General features: G+C 38.9%; 3 protein-coding genes across 3 annotated transcripts in view; 1 reads left to right on the plus strand and 2 right to left on the minus strand.

The window, feature by feature from the left end:
- The window catches only part of LOC110059432 (uncharacterized), a 439844-nt gene that overhangs the window by 65456 nt on the left and 356529 nt on the right, over positions 1-17859 (minus strand). The gene's annotated exons all lie outside the window — the stretch shown is intronic.
- LOC110059422 (tektin-like protein 1) lies at positions 57-4762 on the minus strand. Its single transcript, XM_020766109.2, has 4 exons — positions 3821-4762; positions 2026-2463; positions 1687-1782; positions 57-1036 (listed from the first exon to the last, which is right to left on the minus strand). Exons 1-4 carry the CDS (start codon positions 4304-4306, stop codon positions 734-736), a joined length of 1323 nt encoding a protein of 440 aa, XP_020621768.1. The 5' UTR covers positions 4307-4762; the 3' UTR covers positions 57-733.
- LOC110059424 (uncharacterized) lies at positions 4791-8425 on the plus strand. Its single transcript, XM_020766121.2, has 5 exons — positions 4791-4926; positions 5000-5084; positions 6401-6482; positions 6631-6861; positions 7856-8425. The coding sequence occupies exons 1-5, from the start codon at positions 4880-4882 to the stop codon at positions 7918-7920; spliced, it is 510 nt and encodes a 169-aa protein (XP_020621780.1). The 5' UTR covers positions 4791-4879; the 3' UTR covers positions 7921-8425.

Below are 17859 nucleotides of genomic sequence, written 5' to 3' on the forward strand. Positions count from 1 at the left end.
AAAGTTCCACTATTGCAAATCATCACAAATGATTTGGCAGTATCATTCACTCTAAGTTCATGTTAATTTTAAGGATTTTATTGACACAATTCCACTCTCGTCTATCTTATTTTTTTTTTCTTTTACCACACATCAAAATAGAAGTTTCAGACTAATTAACGATGCAGAAATAAAGAAAAAAAATTCAGGTATTCAATCTTATTTACAATATTGTAAGGTTATTAAATTAGTTCTAAATTCAATTTGAATGTAAAATCAAACATGAAGGCAAATTCTTTTTTAATTTTAGTTAATAAATTAAAATAATTTTTGTGCGGTGGCATCTTTCACCCTTTTCTATAAATAAAACAATGTAATAGACACAGTATATTTAATTTACAAACCAAGCCTTCAATGAAACATATTTTAAGTCTCATTTCTACAGTGATAGGAAGACAAATCTAGCAATATCAAGTGACTCTGCAGTGCAACTGTTGGTTGTGAAAAGCAAAATTTCAGGTTGAATTATCATTTCCTTTTCCTTGTATATATTATTGATACCAGTATTCACTGTAATTAAGCCAAACTTTAAAATCTTACCAGGAAAAAGGGGCATCTTGACAAGAAACCATGCAGGTAATCAAATAGCAGTTTTCAACATATATTAGTCTTTTTTGAGGATGTCATTTTCAGTGAAAAGAAATTAAGGTTGCTTTCAAGTCTTTAACTGCAGACAGAATACTTCAACCTGGATTTAACATCCAATACCATTTATCACCCAGCGATGATTTCCAAGACGCCTACGCGTGCGTGTTACACTAGCATCAATTAAGGCAGCATGATGCTTATCTCTGGCATCATCATCAACCCTCTTTTTGGTAAGCCTCAAAAGACCAATATTACGAGCTGTAGCATTCAAGGATTCTTGTAGACCCTCCCCTCCCTTAACAATCTCGCGAGCTTCAGGCAGCTGGTTACCAGGGTGGCGCTGGTGAACCTGTACAGCTGGGCGGTCCAGACGCTCACGTGTGGTTAGATCAGAATAGGCCACAGGTCCCTATTACAATAGCATAGTAAAAGCTATAGTTAGGCAGGTCTGCAGACAATGACAAGAGCTACCATTTCTTTGTTTTATGCTGAACAGAAAATAAATTCATCTCTTTTGCAAGCATGGGTTTATACAGGTGTACATGTATATCACGAACTGCTTGAGAAGAATATTGAAGATATTTCTGTGAAATGTCATCACTATCTTAGATCTTCAAAAAGCTGCAGAATTACCACGTGCTGCAGATTTGACTTGCAAGTGGCAGTGGACTGGTCACATCTCACAAGGAGAACTATCACAAAATACTGAAAATAATAGCTCTTAAGCCTTAACCACTGCTACACAGAAGGGAGACCAAAGATACATGGCTCAGAATGGCAGAAAAGAAGCAGGCTAGATTTGGAAGGAGAAGTTGGAGCAAGGCTACCATGTTAGCAAGAGAAAAGGCAGAGTGGAAAAAGTTTGTTCATGCCCCATGCAATTCTCAGTCAACGAGCCAACTGCAGCACTCTACAGCAAGACAGTCCTTCTTTAGTGATGATCATTAATTTTGTCCTGGATAGCACAGGTCTGATTTCTTCCAAAAAGGTACCATAATCTTGCATCTCTGTTAGCTTAACTACTATTGGTAATGTCAACCATACTAATTCATGACTTACCAGTGTGTATCCAAGTGCCATCTCTGTTGCATCATACCAGCGCTTGCTGCGATGAATGGCCATGCGAGTTTCACCAGCACCAACCAAAAGGTGTTGCTAAAAGAAAAATGAAGGAAATATTCATCAACTCAGCAAAACAAGCACTATACACAGTATAACCTATCTAGCATTGTCCAAAAATGATATTAAGGACTCCATAATCTATTTGAGTGAATTCAGAGGTCAGAAGAGATTAGAAAAAAAAACAGAGAAAATAAAGCATTTGTTAATATTCAGGTGTTGAATGTCTCTGCACCAAATAATAAAGTCTAAAGCATAAGGCATTCCATTTCAACTCACCTTCATGGTGACTGTCTCAGCAACTTTCTGAGTTAGTCCATCATTCACAGACTGATGTGCCGCCTTCTGTAGCTTAACTGTCTGCTCAATGGCTTCTGCAACTTCCTTGCGTAAATTAGTGGACCTCTGCCTGGCTTCTGCTGCTGCAGAAATCACCCTTGCACACTCAGGTGTGTAAGGTCCCAGTGGTTCTACAGGTGGTGTGATTGGCTTTTCTGCCTGGTCCTTGATTCCAGCACCTCGAACCGATGATACAGCATGGCATATGAGATCCAAAACCCTTGACCTCTCTTGTAAGGAGGCTGTGAGCCTTTTCCTGGCACCATCAAGCACTTGAAGCTGTTTCTGGACAGAACGTAGCTGTGCTTCTAGAATGCGTTTGAGCTTTAACAGATGCTGACGCTCAGCAGCAAGGAGATCGTCTGCACCATCAAGATCCTTGCACAGAAAGATAAGTGTCATAGTTTTGCATGTAGTTGATGAAATAGGTTTGATGATATCCTCAATTAAAATCCTTATATTTATAATCCAAAAACTTTTTGTGCATCAATTATATTCAAGCTCCTATTACTTTGATTTTTCTCTTAAGGGAAGTGTCCTCTAATGAGAATTACACTAGGGCCGCAAAGCGGCCTGAAGTTATAATTCAAATGATATGAACAGATGAAGTGAGAAATTTATGAGCTTCCCGCCATTCTTCCCTCCCTTCTATGGGGTCTCTCGATCTTTTGTCTGTCTATTCCAGGGTGTCAAAAAGCCACCGAAGCATCATGGGACCACGAGATCTAGTCCCAGGGCCTTTTGGGTATACCCAAGCCCCGTTTATTGTTTCTTTAGGGGGGTTCGCCCTTCTGTTGGCATTAAAAAGCGGTTTGAAGCACTAACCGGGAAATTCCTACCATTTGTTGTCTCATATATTTCGAATGGAGTCTGTGAAATATAATTAGGTGTGTGGGCAGGTTGACTTTGCTCTAGTTTGGGGGTGGGGGAGGGTGTCCAGATTTGAACTGTTCAAGTTTTTGTACACAAGTCCAACTGATTAATACAAATTTAGAACGCATTTCACGAGAATATTTTAATTTTTCATCGCCTTTTCTACATGATTTAACAGTAAATAATGCAGAAGCATTTAAGCTGTGACCCAGGAATTTTTTAATTAAACAAAGATAAAATCATCCCACATTATATCTCCGTGCTGAGACTAGAACAATAAAAGGTAATGAAAAGTTTGTGTATGATTGTTATAATTTGCATAGTTACTAGATCAAGGGCATAATATTAATTCTTCAGATTCTACTCTTTTGTGCTGATTGTGCTAAAAAAAAAAACACTCGTTCTTTCCATGAAAAAATTAACAACTGGAGTATTGCAGTATGTATAACTGATTATTGCAACATAACCTTTAACTTTAAAAATTAGAATAACCTAAATTTAGGACTTTTAGACTTTTCATTAACAGCTACAGTAATTGCGAAAGAATTGTTTCATATTTAGGAATTTCGTCGAAAAAACAACACCGCTACCTCTTTCAATCGCTGAGGTTAAATATCAAACTCACTTACCACAAATAGGATTGCTTTCAACGAAACAACGGGTAGACGGCGAAGCAATTAAGAAATTGAATAATATATTCACCTTGAGCACATAACAGGGCAGCTCAAATTAATTTCTTTTTAAGTGGTTCACATTCCTTAGTTCCTTAAAACGGAATTTTCATAATCGAGGCTATTTATGAGCCTCAAAGGAAAAAAAGAAAACAAAATCGAAAGACAGAGACGGTAGAGGATCGGGTTACCTTTTCTCGAGATGGCCTTGTCTGTCTTTGCATGGTAGATCTTGTGTTTAAGATTATGTCTTTTCGTATATGCTCTAGGGTCTTCTCTAAGTCTTCCTTTCCTCTTAAAAGCGACTTGATCTCTTCATTCGTATCTAATAAACTCTCTCTAAGCTTCACTAAAACGGCCCTTGTCGCACGAACGTAGGCATGGATTCTGGCATTGCTCTGCTGTATACTTGTGTCCCTTAGCGATGGCAGAGGGTCTAGCTGCTGTCCTAACTCACATGCTTTGTCGCTACGATTCAGAACTGTCTGAGAAAGCCTGATGTTTCTTATGCTTGCATTCTTCCAAGCATCAGAGCCAATAGTCGCCCTTGTAACTTCCATTTCTTCAACAAATTCTTTCACTGTCTGTGTGCAAAATGCGGCGCGACTTTCTGTTGTGTGGAAAATCAGGGAAGCCCACAGCGTCACTATGGCAACTAATTGGCCTCGTTTTCGCATTAAACATTGTGTTGTGTGACTTCCCGGATAAAAACGTAAATAATTAAAAAAACATAGAAATGTGAAAAAGAAACCACAAATAAAGAACTTTGAATCAATACAAAAAGCAGAGGAATCCAAAAAGTCCTCAATAATTCGTCAAACTGCAATCGCTTTTACCTCACGTCGTATTTTAACAGGTGTTGCGTGACATATCCTCGTCACAGAATAGTCAGACCATTTTCGTTCGTTCCTTTATATTTTCTCTCGTTGACTCCGAAATAAAGTGCCTGAATACCAGAAAAATAAAACAACAAATCGGCCAGCTTGAGAAAGTGACAACACTTGCGAAGGACCCAAGCTTTACGGCATTCCTTTGTTTCCAACCAGAAACGTATTCTGTCACGTGACTTTCCAATCCGACAGCCTTTTGTGTTCACTGCGTCAATTTGTTCAATAACTTATTAGCATACAAATTAATCAAGTAACACAATACGCGGAGAGTCAGGAGTATTCTTTGAGACAAATCCTCGACGAGGAAGCGTTTGAAATTATTATGTTATCGGCTTAGTCTAGCCATCAAGACCGAGGAACATGACTGATGTGCAACTATACCGAGATAGCTCTGGAAGCTTGCCATAGTAAGTAGCATGAATCCATCGATAGCCAGGAGAAAAAAAGTTAAAACACTGAATGCGCACTTTTTGTTTACAGTTTGTCGCACTGGGCAGCAAAGGAACCCGCCAAGCACAGATTTATGGCAGGGAACACGGATCATTGGGCAAAGATGAAACATAAGGTAGGCAGGTTAGAAATCCTGACGGTAAACTGGTACTATTTTTCTGTTTTCATTAGCAAGAGAAGTAATCGTGCGTTTGAACGGTTGTTAGGAATGGTTTCCATGCGCGGGTTTCCTTTGCCGAGTTTAATATCGACGGAGGCCGTCTGGGAAATCATGAAGGGAAATTGTCGGGAAACTTGTAAAGAAAATGGCACGATGTAAAATGAATCTTTGACTTGAAAGAGAGCAGTGAATTTAGAAGCACAAGAGAACTAATTTTTGGGTTGTTGAGACTACGTGCTCTAAACAAGCTCCTGCGAATTGTCACGCAACTTGAACATAACGCTCGTGAAGAGAGATATCCCTCGTACCCTTCGAAGGCAGTCATTTTTATCGCCAACTCATTTACGGCAACAGACGAAAAATGAAAAAACAACAACAACAAGAAAACAAACAAGCTGAAGGTATGGCGGGCCACCCTCACGTTTGACAATGTTTCCATTTCTCCTTCTAAAAGACCAAGAAAGTCCACCATAAGCACATTTTATAGATCGATTGTAAATCTTCTGCTTATGTTATCGAATAGAGATTAAAGCTTAAATCAAACGCTACCTGTTCTAACGTAGTGCCATTGTAATGATAGGCTCATTCACGATCATCATCACCAACAACCACTTGCATGTAGCTTGTCATTAGTATGCAGCTAGACCGTACTGAAAAGACAGGAACTTTACGAACACAGGTTCATCTTCCTCTACAGCACAGTAAATAGTTCTCGCTTTGGTATTTTTTATGACTACATACTCGTCTCACAGGTTGATCGCGGAAATAGTCAACGGATAGGCCCTCTTTCCGCGTTATATTTCCTTAGCCGAGGAGCGATAAAGAACGAGATACAAAATGGCCGCGTGAAAACTGGGGACGGCGCGCTGTGAGGGTTAGGGGAGGGGTAGGGACGGTGTCGGTGGGAGTGTTGAACGGCAAAAACGCGCCGTCAGGCTGAGTTGCGAAAGGAAGTACGCAGCCGTAATGTTCTACTCGCAAAGCCCACTATGACCATTACGGAGGGTGTAAACGAGGTACCAGTTCAGGTGTAAAGTATTATTAGCAAAGGGTTTTTTTTTCTTGTTCTGATATTAAAAGGGGGTGCCGGAGTGTACGGGCGAGGCCCGGACTTACTACAAGATAACAGCGTATAAAAGCATGGTAATTCCCTGCCATTAGGTCTCGAATCAAAACGGATCGCAAAGCCATCTCAAACCGATCGACAGTCATGCTCACTTTAATCAGTTTTAATAGTGGCTAACGCTCACTCACCGTTTTCTTCTACTAAGGTTGCCACATTTTCAATAAGAGACACGACAGGACAAGTGAAGACCTTTCATGGTGATCGAATGCGGCACGAACAACACCCAGGTACAGTGGATACACACCTGTATTAGCACATGACACAACCTTGGGTCCGTCTTATTGTCAAGAAGAACATTTATACAATCTTACACTATCCGCTGATTAAAAACCATGCTAGTAATCTTAAAACTTGATTTGTTTCTTCTCGTATCAGACAAAAAATCAGAAAAGAAACTCCTCAAGTTCCGGCACGAAATTGATGGGACTTTGACCCGGATCGGAGGACCGAATTTTAGCGACATTTTAGTCAAAGAGCTGCACGGTAATTTGCCAGGCGATTATCACAAACCACGTCCCTTACCACCCAAACTGCTGAGGACATCAGTTAATGCCAGGGCTAGAGAAGGGTACATGTATTGGTATATGGAAAAACCACCACCTAAAAGTGAGTGATTCAGTTATTTTTGATTGGTACTTGTAGTGCTATAAGTGTAAGATTTCTATGGAGTCGTGGTGCAGTCCCGGTCGAAATGTTGGTCACGTGGCGTCTACTTCGCCGTCGCCTCGCTTTATAAACTAGCACACGTTTCTACGTAGGTTATTTGGAGACTCGCAGATATATAGACAAAGTATACAAAGTGAAGGGTAGCAGGGTAGTATGTATAGGCAGTCGGTTCCTGTGGAGAGGGCGATAAAAAAAAAAACAACAAACACTCGCATACTCGTAAACGTACAGTATGCGATAATGCCGACTGGAATTATGGGTAGTGACGGTTTATCGTTGCTTAGTTGAGGTTTACGGTGTTTCAGCAAGAGGAAAGGATGAATACGCGTGTTTGTGCTGTTTTCTTCTCAGCTATTACGCTGACACACCTCGAGCTACTACCACTACCCATAATACCTTTTGACATTGTGTTGTACGCTTTTACGCTTTTGTAGTTGGATATCTTTTCTCAAAACAGCTATACTGGGAGTCTGAAACAAGTTTTGACCAGAACGTTTTTCGACTTTGTTTGGAAAGCAATTTGATCCTTTAACTCCAAAGAGTAGTCTGGTGAAAAAAGATTCAATGATCAGTACAACTTATTACATTGTTCTCAAGACCTAAATGACGATGGTGAACAAAGTCATCAACTTGAAGTTGTCTTCTTGATAAACAACAAAATTCTCAGAACCAGCATGAAGTGAGAACTGTAAGCTTAGGCATCCACGTGGAAGAGATTCCATCCACTGTGCTAGTTGCAAAGCATACCTTTTCATTTGTAGTGCTGGAAAAAAACGTTCATTAGATATTTGTTCAGGCGTCACATTGGCGGAATCAGACCTCTTTATAACGGGGACGGGGGCAAAACATTTCCGGTCCCTCGCCAATAAAGGGGTGAGGACTGGGTTCCCCCACGGGGTGAGTTGATACTGATAACCTTTTCTCTCATTTTTAGAGGGCAGGACCACGTTTGGCTCGGATAAAACGTTCCTTGGACTGGGCAAAAGATTTTTCCCTTGATTATGTATCATCGGTCAGCTGGCTGGTCTTCTATATATAACAAGATAAAGAACATGAACCTTGGGATATAATATATACTCCACAATATTTTTATGCCAAGAAATGTAAATAGGTGTCAGTAAAAGAAAGAAGCAGTCTTAAGTATTGCTTACACTCTGATTCGAGAATAGTTCCTTTGGAAACCGTTCATTAATCATAGCTCTCGCTTATTGCCAAACGTGCCCATAAATCCTAGACGCTAAGGGTGATTTTAATCTCAGTGACGAAGAGTCAAGTTGCTGGAGTGGGGAATACAAGGAGACCAATTCAGCTTGCTGGTAATATTATTAAAGGCCAATGCAAACACAATACGGCCACGAATGAAATATCAAACATGTCTTATTTATGATTCTGTTAATTATTTTATATCGAATGGCTACTCTGGCCACTCTTACTCCTTAAGAGATGATTACACACGTAATTAGAAAAATAAAAACTATCGATGCTTTAAGAGTTTACACTCTCAGACCCTTGATGACGGCTGATAATTTTATTTAATGCCATATATACTCGTAATGCACCATTCAATCAGTAAATGAACTAACAGACACGTGTTCTGAGACTGTGGTTTACGTTTCTTGTATAAAGACATTTACCAGGATTGTCCTTCGGTATTCAGTAGAAAGGGAAAGAAACTGGAAAATTTGTTCCATCCTCAAATGCCTTCTGAGAAGAAAGGCTTAATAAGTTGTAAGTATTAAGCACCTGTTTCATTCTGTTGACTTGCGCAAAGCGTTTTCTTTTACAAACACTGTATCCAGTGCCCTGTTATTTAAGATCTCTTTTAACCGACATAGGACAACAGAGAATTTAACTATACTCTATCTGAGGTATGACATGGGCAAGTCAACAGAATAATATCAACAGAGTGGGATAAATGCGCAGCTCGTGAAAACTCCGACTCTGACTCCGTTGCTAGTGAACTGGCCAACCTTACCTTCACTTGAACCTAAATGTTATGATTTGCGGTGTAGTAGCTAAACAGAAAGCTCTCACCTCTCCTTTACAGCTTGTGTAATAATAATAATAATAATAATAATAATAATAATAATAAAATGATCACAAGAAATTACTCAATGAATTTAACAAAGCATGCACGTTTGTGTTTTCTTTTGCTTTGTACGGTTTTCTCGTAAAATAATAGTCTGTCTACAAACATTTATTTTTTTTGCTACGAGTAAGGCCCGGATATACGGTTTGACATTGTGCGAATTATTCCTAGCAACATTTTTTTACTCGACGCAGCTACACGGTTGCAACATTTCGTGCAACATTACACGCAATATTTGATGAAACGTACGATGGGCGACATTTGGGTCAGCGGTTAAATTTAAATGTCAGATTTGATTGGCTGAACACTGAAATTTGCGTCACACTATTGCACGAAATGTTGCAGACAGGGGACACACAAAGAAATTTGTTGCGCGCAATGTTGCAGAAGTAGGACGAAATTCTACTGCTGCAATATGGCGCACAACAATTTTAGGGGTGGATACAATGCACTTTAGCCATTGTGCGCAATATTGCAACGTGTATCCGGGCCTGTAATTTGTTTTTGAGCGCGCGAGCGATGCAATGGCGCGGGAAGAGTAGTGAGCGCGGAGCACAAGACTTGCCGCGAAGCGGGCACAAAAATAAAATCTATTTTTGTTTTTCCCCTGGGCCCCCCTTACAGTTCGGCTTTTTCAAATCCCCTGTGCTAAGTACTTAATTGCGATTTCGACGAACTCCAGACAAAAACACCCTTAATGACAGCACAAAATTTTCTTTTATCTTACCAAATTTTGATAAGCATGATAAGATGTAACTCTTGGTAAAGTTTTAAAAAATTCTGTTAATAGGGACACAGAGCCACCTTTTAACTGGCATGTGGTAACTGGCATCAGATCAAGAGGAATGTCTACACAACGATAACGGCCCAAGGACATATAAATAGGCCAGTGTTCCGAGTGCGCTCGGCCAACCGTGCTCAGTAACTTTTAAACAACTGTTGGCGTTACGTTTGGTGCATCTTTTTGCGGTACTAGCAACCTCGAGCCAGTTTTGCCTTGTTGAGCATCTTTTGGCCAAAATATAGGTTCAGAACACATATTAAGGTGGCCGAGCACAATTTTCGCGCGCGCTTTTGCTGATGCAATTCAGCACGCGCACAAAACAATTGTTTGGAAAAAAACAAACACGCCGTCAATAGATCGATCATTTCATTTATTCACCACCAGCACTATCAGAGCTATTTTTCTCCATAATTGAACGCAGTGTATTGTTGGCTTTAGTCTTTTATTACAAAGATATATTAGAAAAGGTAACGATGCAAAGAACCCAGCAATTCTCAGCTTTTTCTTTGTTACCGAAAGAACCCAGTTAAATGCAGCGCATGCGTAGTAAGTCAAAAAATTGCGATTGAATGAAAAATTGCACTCTCGGAAATACACCTATTTCTCGAGAACCACTCATTAGAATTTCACGAAATTTGGCACGAAAATACTTTAGGAAATAAGTAACTGGAGCATTGAAAATAATTGAACTTTAACGAAGGAAATTCTAGATATTCCAGTGAACCTTCCACAAGGGATAATTACAGATCTCTCTGTTAAATTATTAGCAAAATGGTGTTAACTTGTGAGAATCGGTACAAGCTTGTTGCATGCGAATTATAAAGAGAATCTAATGACTAGATTTTCTACAAATAAACAAAACCAATTTTAAAGGCCTGTTTATATTTATTTATGTTGCCATGGCAACGGCACATACGTCAGCTTAACCATCATAAAACCAAAGTTTATGTTGTTAACTTGCTTGCTGCCATTTTTGGCGACCGAGGGATCAAGAGTTTGAACACATAACCTGTCTCTTAACAACGTTAAGTCAAATGAACCATTTGTTTTGTTCCGCATAGAATTCGAGAGCGAAAAATCAAATTGTTTAATATAAACGTACTAGTCGTTCGAAACTTTATATAAATCCTCTTCACAGACTAGACACCTCCAAAACGCAAAGAAGCGGCGTCATTTTGTTAACAAACACACACTGCCGCGCTAATCACTCTCCAACAGAATAGATACTGAGTTGCGAAGCCAATCAGAGAACGGCATTCGTGATAGAACGTTGGTCGATTTGTACTAAAACTCGATAGAAACATGGTAATGTTTTCTATTTCTTTAATAAAGTTACTGTGTGCTTATGGGTAGATGCGCGAAGCGTTTTCTTCTAGAAACACTGTATCATGCCCTGTTATTTGAGCCTTCTTTTAACTGACGTAGAACAAACAAGAATTTGACTGTACGCTACCTGATGAATGGCATGGGCGAGACAACAGAATAACATCAATAGAGTCCCTAACCCCGAGGTGAAGTTGATGTAATCCTCGGCTCTGCTGACTTTTTCTCAACCTCGTTCCCAGGGTCCTCTCTCTTCTGACCCTGGGAACGAGGTTGCCCTTCTCCTATAATATTCATCCATTCAGACCCAGATGTCATTAGGAGTTTAATATCTTGTCAAACAATTATGCAGAGCCCCGGCTTGCCCAGAAATGTACAAGATAACATAAGATAATAAAGAAAATCATATAATGAATTTGCTGTCAGATTTACTTACTACACAATATCATTAGTAGAGGGTCATAATGGGGTTAACTGTCAAACGTCAAATGGCCAAAACCCTAACATCACCGTCAAAAGCGCAATATTTTTACTGTAAATAGACTTTATTTACATTTTTATTTTTTAGCTTTTTTTACACTTCTTTTTGCACTCTATTTTTATAAAAGTTTTCGCACCCCTTTTCGTGTATATTCCGTCCGCGCGCTTACATTTTTCATTTGTTAAAGGCTATAGACTGATAGCCGAAAGCTTATGTTTTTAATCTTTTTTAACCAGAGAACGTTTTCTCACAATATTTTTACCGTTAACCGTCAAATGAGCAAGCCATTATTAGCCATCAAATGTCTCAGATATCCTTAATTAAGAACTAAACGATTAACTTAAATGAAGTCAAGTTATGCTGTGTATAAACGATCGTTTTAATAAGTATCACAAAAATACATTCATGTTCAAGTCCTTTAACTTCTAGTCTTGTGAGCAGGTGATTAATACTTTCAACGGTAATAAAGAGGACGTAATAATTAACAATTAGACACATAGCTGAAGACCAACTAACCTAATTTTTAATGCATAAATTATAGGACTAATAATACACATGAAAAAATTACTCGATTCTGATTGGCTAAGAGCAGTGCAGTTCAAGTGTAACACCAGTGCAAAAAGTGTAACATCAGTGCAAAAAGTGTAACACCAGTGCAAATTACACATCGAAATTCTGGATTATGATTGACTGAAAGAAAATAGGAACTTTTCTAAGAAAATGATATCACATAAAATGATGACAAAAAGTTTGTGCTGAAACTTTGAAAAGAGTTTTCTCAAATGAGAAAAAATGGCTTCAAGAAAGATCTTCCGGCACTTCCTCCGCGCGAATTTTTTCATGTTTATATTATTAATAAGTAATCATACGGTTTTTCTCGTTCAATTTGGAGATAATTTGCACTTGTGAGTTTTTCAAAAAGCTGAAATTACACTCGCCGAAGCGGCTCGTGCAATTTCAGCTTTTTGAAAAACTCACTCGTGCAAATTAATTCCAAATTGAACTCGAAACCGTATGATTACCTATACTAATTGGATTATTCAAATATGGGCAAAACTGTATCAATGACGTAAAATTTAACCGTTAACGATCAAAACGGCTTATCTTTAACTGGGACCCAGCCCCCTTCAATTAGGACCCCTTTGGTACATCGGCAGGAATCGCGCTCCGTGATTATTTGTTTTTTAGAGGGCCTCAAGTTTACTAGCTTTGCTATTTCGAGCCATCTCAGTCCTTAAATGAAGATTTTACTTGTTACTTATCATCATTTGACTTGTGTGTCAAGGGACGCATATAGGATATCTCCATATAATCACGTCAGCCGCCCGACATGCTTCTATCATTTGCTTGTGCAACTGAATTCCTTGGGCACCTAATAAGCCATGGTTGATATTTATAATCAATGTTTGCTAAACGAGGTCAGAGAACTTACACCTAACTGCGCAAGCTACTGTAAACTATAATGATAAGTATGTTTATCTGTGCTTTCGGATTGGATAGATTCAATTTAATGATTCTACCCAAAAAAGCTTCCGTATGCGTGTTAGTGCGCGGGGTTAGCAGCATCTCGGAAAGTACTAACACTAATATTATTTCCTCTCTTTGACAATCAGTCCGCTGATGAAACCCCGGAATGAAACCTCAGTTTACTGGTGTAATCCACTTTTTCCTGTATGCCGGTTAACCACGTAATAACAGCTAATAACCTTGGAGTTTTGCCGACGGAAACATCGTTTGGCTTGCTTTCAGTGTCTATTTAGCTTGTTGTTATTAAAAAGTTAATTCCTGTCGGCGACGTCCTAAGCTTGATAGTGCACGTTCAAAATGAGGGGACCTCAACTTCAATAAAACGTTAATTTGGCGTTATAGAGACAACAACTACATCAAATTTTGATGAAGTTTCCTGAAAACGTTAGTCTTGTCTCGGTGATTGCCACTAGTGCCTGTTTAATAGCAAATACTATGTAATAATAACATTGTCATTAAACTACTTAGTTCCTAATCCACTATTTCCTTCATAAGCGCCTTGGTAATTTTTATTACTGACATAATTCCATTTTCGACTGCCGTAGTTAAGCTTTTTATTGACACGCAAAAAAGCCGCAAGCCGTAGACCACGGATACACCAGACTTTACACCAGTCTGGTTTGACAACTGAGTTCCTTGTCGCTACTTTTCGCTTGCAGCTCGACCAGCAAACGGCGGCCGTATCCGAACTTGTAACTGATTATGTAACCAGTACTTGCAATAATTTGGAGGAAAGCAGATGAAACTAATCAGCACTTTTACACCGAAGCTTAACTCTAAAAACCATTATATGTATAGTAACTAAATCAGTTGTTCCAGAGTTAAATATTTTGATGGCACAATCAGGCTCTCTCGGCGTATGCGTGAGAGAACAGTTGATTCCTTGTATTAATCCATAACCTCCTGCTCACCGCCCGCTAAATATAACATTAAAGTTTGCCAGCAAAAGCTGCTTGAAAATCACATAACGATTTATCATAACAGTATCAGTTATAGTATGTTTATAAAGAGATTTTTTATAAGCTTATTGTGAGAACGCTTATTCCATTCCGGAAGGCCGAGTATAAAAAAGTCGTGTAGCATTAGACAGTAAGAGCATTCTCGACGCGTTGACGACAAACGAAAACATAATTTAACTTATGCATAGGGTGAACTTTGACTCCCTCTTAAAATACTTTCGATGATCACCGGCAGGCTTTTAAGGAGCTTCGTCGCGGCATTTTAAGTTATTTGGTCACTTAAAAAAATCACCTTTAAATTGAAGGAAACCTGAAAATAGTTGTTTACTGAGATACAAAAACTCCAAAGAGATAATAACAAACCATAAAGGAACAAGGATGATTATGGATGGAGAAGATTGATAACGATTACAAACGACGAACTTGAAAAAATTAGGCTGAACTTTTCAAGATGAGCAAACCGTGACGTACCTCCTTCAAGTGTCTAATCGTGCTAACCGTTGTTTAGAAATCTTTGTTATCATTTGAACTCGTATTACAACTTAATTTGCACTCATGCTATACTTTTTGCATATTAATTAAAAGGTGCGAATCGTAGTCTTTGGTTACAATTTGCTATCTTTTACTTAAGTCAGGTGCCTCAATAACCGAACTTTTTTTCTTTTTGTAAGAAATCTCAATTGAGGTGATTAAAATCGTGTTTTTATTTTGTGAAGAGATCTCAAATGTGGCCAGCGTGTCCATTACTTCCAGCGTCCATATGTATCCATGTCGAAGCTTATATCTGATGCCATCGACCTTAAAAAGAAAAGTATCTTGGTTTTTCTATACACGGATACTACACACGCTCAGGCACCTTCCCTTGTAGGCAGTGAAAGAGAATCTTGCTTTGGCACCATAGCCCAGCCAGGTGCATTGTGGTCAGAATAGCCATGTTCAGAATCCGGGGGTACTCTACAAAGTTTTATACAGGTAGGCTCCGCCCCGTTACCCTTTTGTATACCATTTTGACAGAAAAGGAAACCCTTTCGTAAACCTTAAATTGGAAGAAAATACCCCTTTCACATACTTTCACAACTGTCCCATATTATTAAATAAATCGGAAGTCTTATTGCTTTTTCATGTAGTGCGTTAATAAATGAATTGGTGCAGACATAAGGTGCGTCTGTTCGAAATATTTTAATTAAAGGCCTTTTAAAATAATAAAATGACAGATTCCCCTACCTTTTCATTAACCTCAACTTGTGAAATCCCTACCCTTTTATATACCTGAAGTCTGAGAGAGGTAACCCTTTCAGGTGGAGCCTTCCCTTATAGGCCATTGTGAGGAGTACCCCCTTCCCCGGCCTCAGAATATGGCATGCTACACTAAGCAACACAACAATAATTCGTGTGGATGCGTTGTACTACGCCTCAGAGATACGCCGATTCCCTATGGCTCAAAACAGTTTCCAACACTTAGATTTGGATGGGTCATTATAACCACTCTTTATCATTTCATACTACAATCATGGTATCAAAAAACTGCCCAATCATTGGTGAACACGTTGTTATCATTTTCGTGACACAATAAGTTACCATAGCAACAGTATGTCCTGCTAACAATATCCTTAATTACAACTTTAGGGGCTTACAATTCAAAACCGCACGGTGAATTTTTTTATATTATCAAATTTTAATAAGCACGATAAGACGCAACTTTTGGCAAAGTTCTAAAAGTATCTGTACCTGGGGTTCAGAGCCACCTGGGGGCTCTGAACGCTATGTACAGAATTTTTTTAAACTTTGCCAAAGGTTGTTTCTTATCATGCTTATTAAAATTTGATGATATATCAAAATTTCACCGTGCCGTTTTTGAATTATAAGCCCCTAAAGCTGTAATTAAGGGTGTTTTTAGCAGGTCATACTGTTGCTATGGTAACCTATTGTGTCACGAAAATGATAACAACGTATTCACCAGTGATTGGGCAGTTTTTTGATACTGTAATTGTAGCATCAAGTGATAAGTAGTAGTTATAAATGACCCATCACAATCCAAGCGCTAGAAACTGTTTTGAGCCACCTTAAGCTATATTCTATATTCTATATGGATTCCTAGCTATTGACGTCAGTCTTTCTTTGTCAGTATTGCCCTCTGTACCAAATGGATTTAACTTTAATTAAGCCTTTGCTAAATTTCATTCCGCGCTCAAAACAGGTAAGTACTTTTTATTGAACTGCAGTTGAAAACTTTTTGGCGGTATCTTGTCTTCGGACAATGGCTGCTCTCGCGTTTCCTTTGCTAAGCGTGCGGTATTGGGAGACGGCTTCTGCTAACTGCAAATACACAATGTACACTCAACAATGAGCATTTACACAAGGACCAGTCCTGCTATCCATTTGGAACGTCTAAAAATAAGCAAACAAGACCTTTAACTGAATTACCTTTTCTCTTATGAACCCTTAAAAGGAGCAAAAAATAGATTTTTATCAGCTTATATTGACAAGGCCTCCCTACTAATAATCCGGAAGATTGGGTATACAGTGACGTATACAAAATTAGTACAGTTAGACCGTTAATTAGTTAGCGCTTAAAAGAGCAGTTCAGATGCGTTCAAGACAAACGAAATGTGTCTGAATTTTACTTATACGTGCGAATCTTGGCTTTCGGTTACAGTTTGCTGTCTTTTGCTAAGTCAGGCGTCCCATTTACTTTTTTTTTTCAGAACTCTCAATTGAGGTGATTAAAATCATAGTATATTGTAACTGCAAAGAGATCACAGATGTGGCTAGCGTGTCCGTTACTTTGAGCTTCCTTGACTACATGTATCCATGCTGGAGCCTTTATCCGATGCTATTGATTTTAATCTAAAAATAAACGTATCTTGGTTTTTCTACACAGGATACTACACACACTCTCCGACTGGCGTTTTCCCTTCTCTGCAGTGAAAGAGAATCTTTCTTTTGTTTCATAGCCCAGCCAGATACACGTTAGTCAGAATAGGCCATGCTCAGAATATGGCATGCTATACTAAGTGACATTTTCAACAGAAATTCTTGTAGATGCATTGTACTACGCTCATTCCCCCAACTGTAAGCTACATGCATATATGGATTCCTAGCTATTGACGTCAGTCTTTCTTTGTTAGTACTGCCCTCTGTACCAAATGTCGACAAATGGATTCAACTTTAATTAAGCCTTTTCTTAATTTCAAAAAGAGCTCAAAAAGAGCGCTCAAAATAGTTAAGTACCCTTTATTGCACTGCGGTTGAAAACCAATTGGCGGTATCTTGCCTGCAGACAATAGCTGTTCGCGCGTTTCCTTCGCTAAGACTGCAGTATTGGGAGAGCTCTTATACTAACTGCGAATACACTCAACAGTGAGTAGCTACACAAGGGTTACAGCTATCCAATTTGAAGGTCTGAAAAAAAAAACAATACCCATAATTGAACACGTAAAAAAGCAAAGCCGAATGTGAATTCAGAAGGTCTCCTTTCTAGAAAATTCGTCCTGGAGAGCAACAGCATGAATAAAAAACAGGATCAGCAGGAATGTAGAATGTCCGGAAATTCTCATCCAATGAATGAAATTTAACGACAGTTGTCCCAAAAAGGAATTCATGTTAGGTTTCTAAAACTTATTTTCCAACATTTACAGATGTGTTTGTCCTTTCATCTGCTCATTTTGTTCCATCCATCTGTCGTCTTCCCTTCCCATCGTTAACCAAAAAGTGTATCAAAAACGAATCGGCTCTACCAACGACACGAGTTTCGCCAAAATGAATTCACACTATG

The sequence above is a fragment of the Orbicella faveolata genome, unplaced genomic scaffold, assembly GCF_042242905.1.
Source record: "Orbicella faveolata isolate gen_17 unplaced genomic scaffold, um_ofav_v1 contig_36, whole genome shotgun sequence".
Taxonomy (NCBI): domain Eukaryota; kingdom Metazoa; phylum Cnidaria; class Anthozoa; order Scleractinia; family Merulinidae; genus Orbicella; species Orbicella faveolata.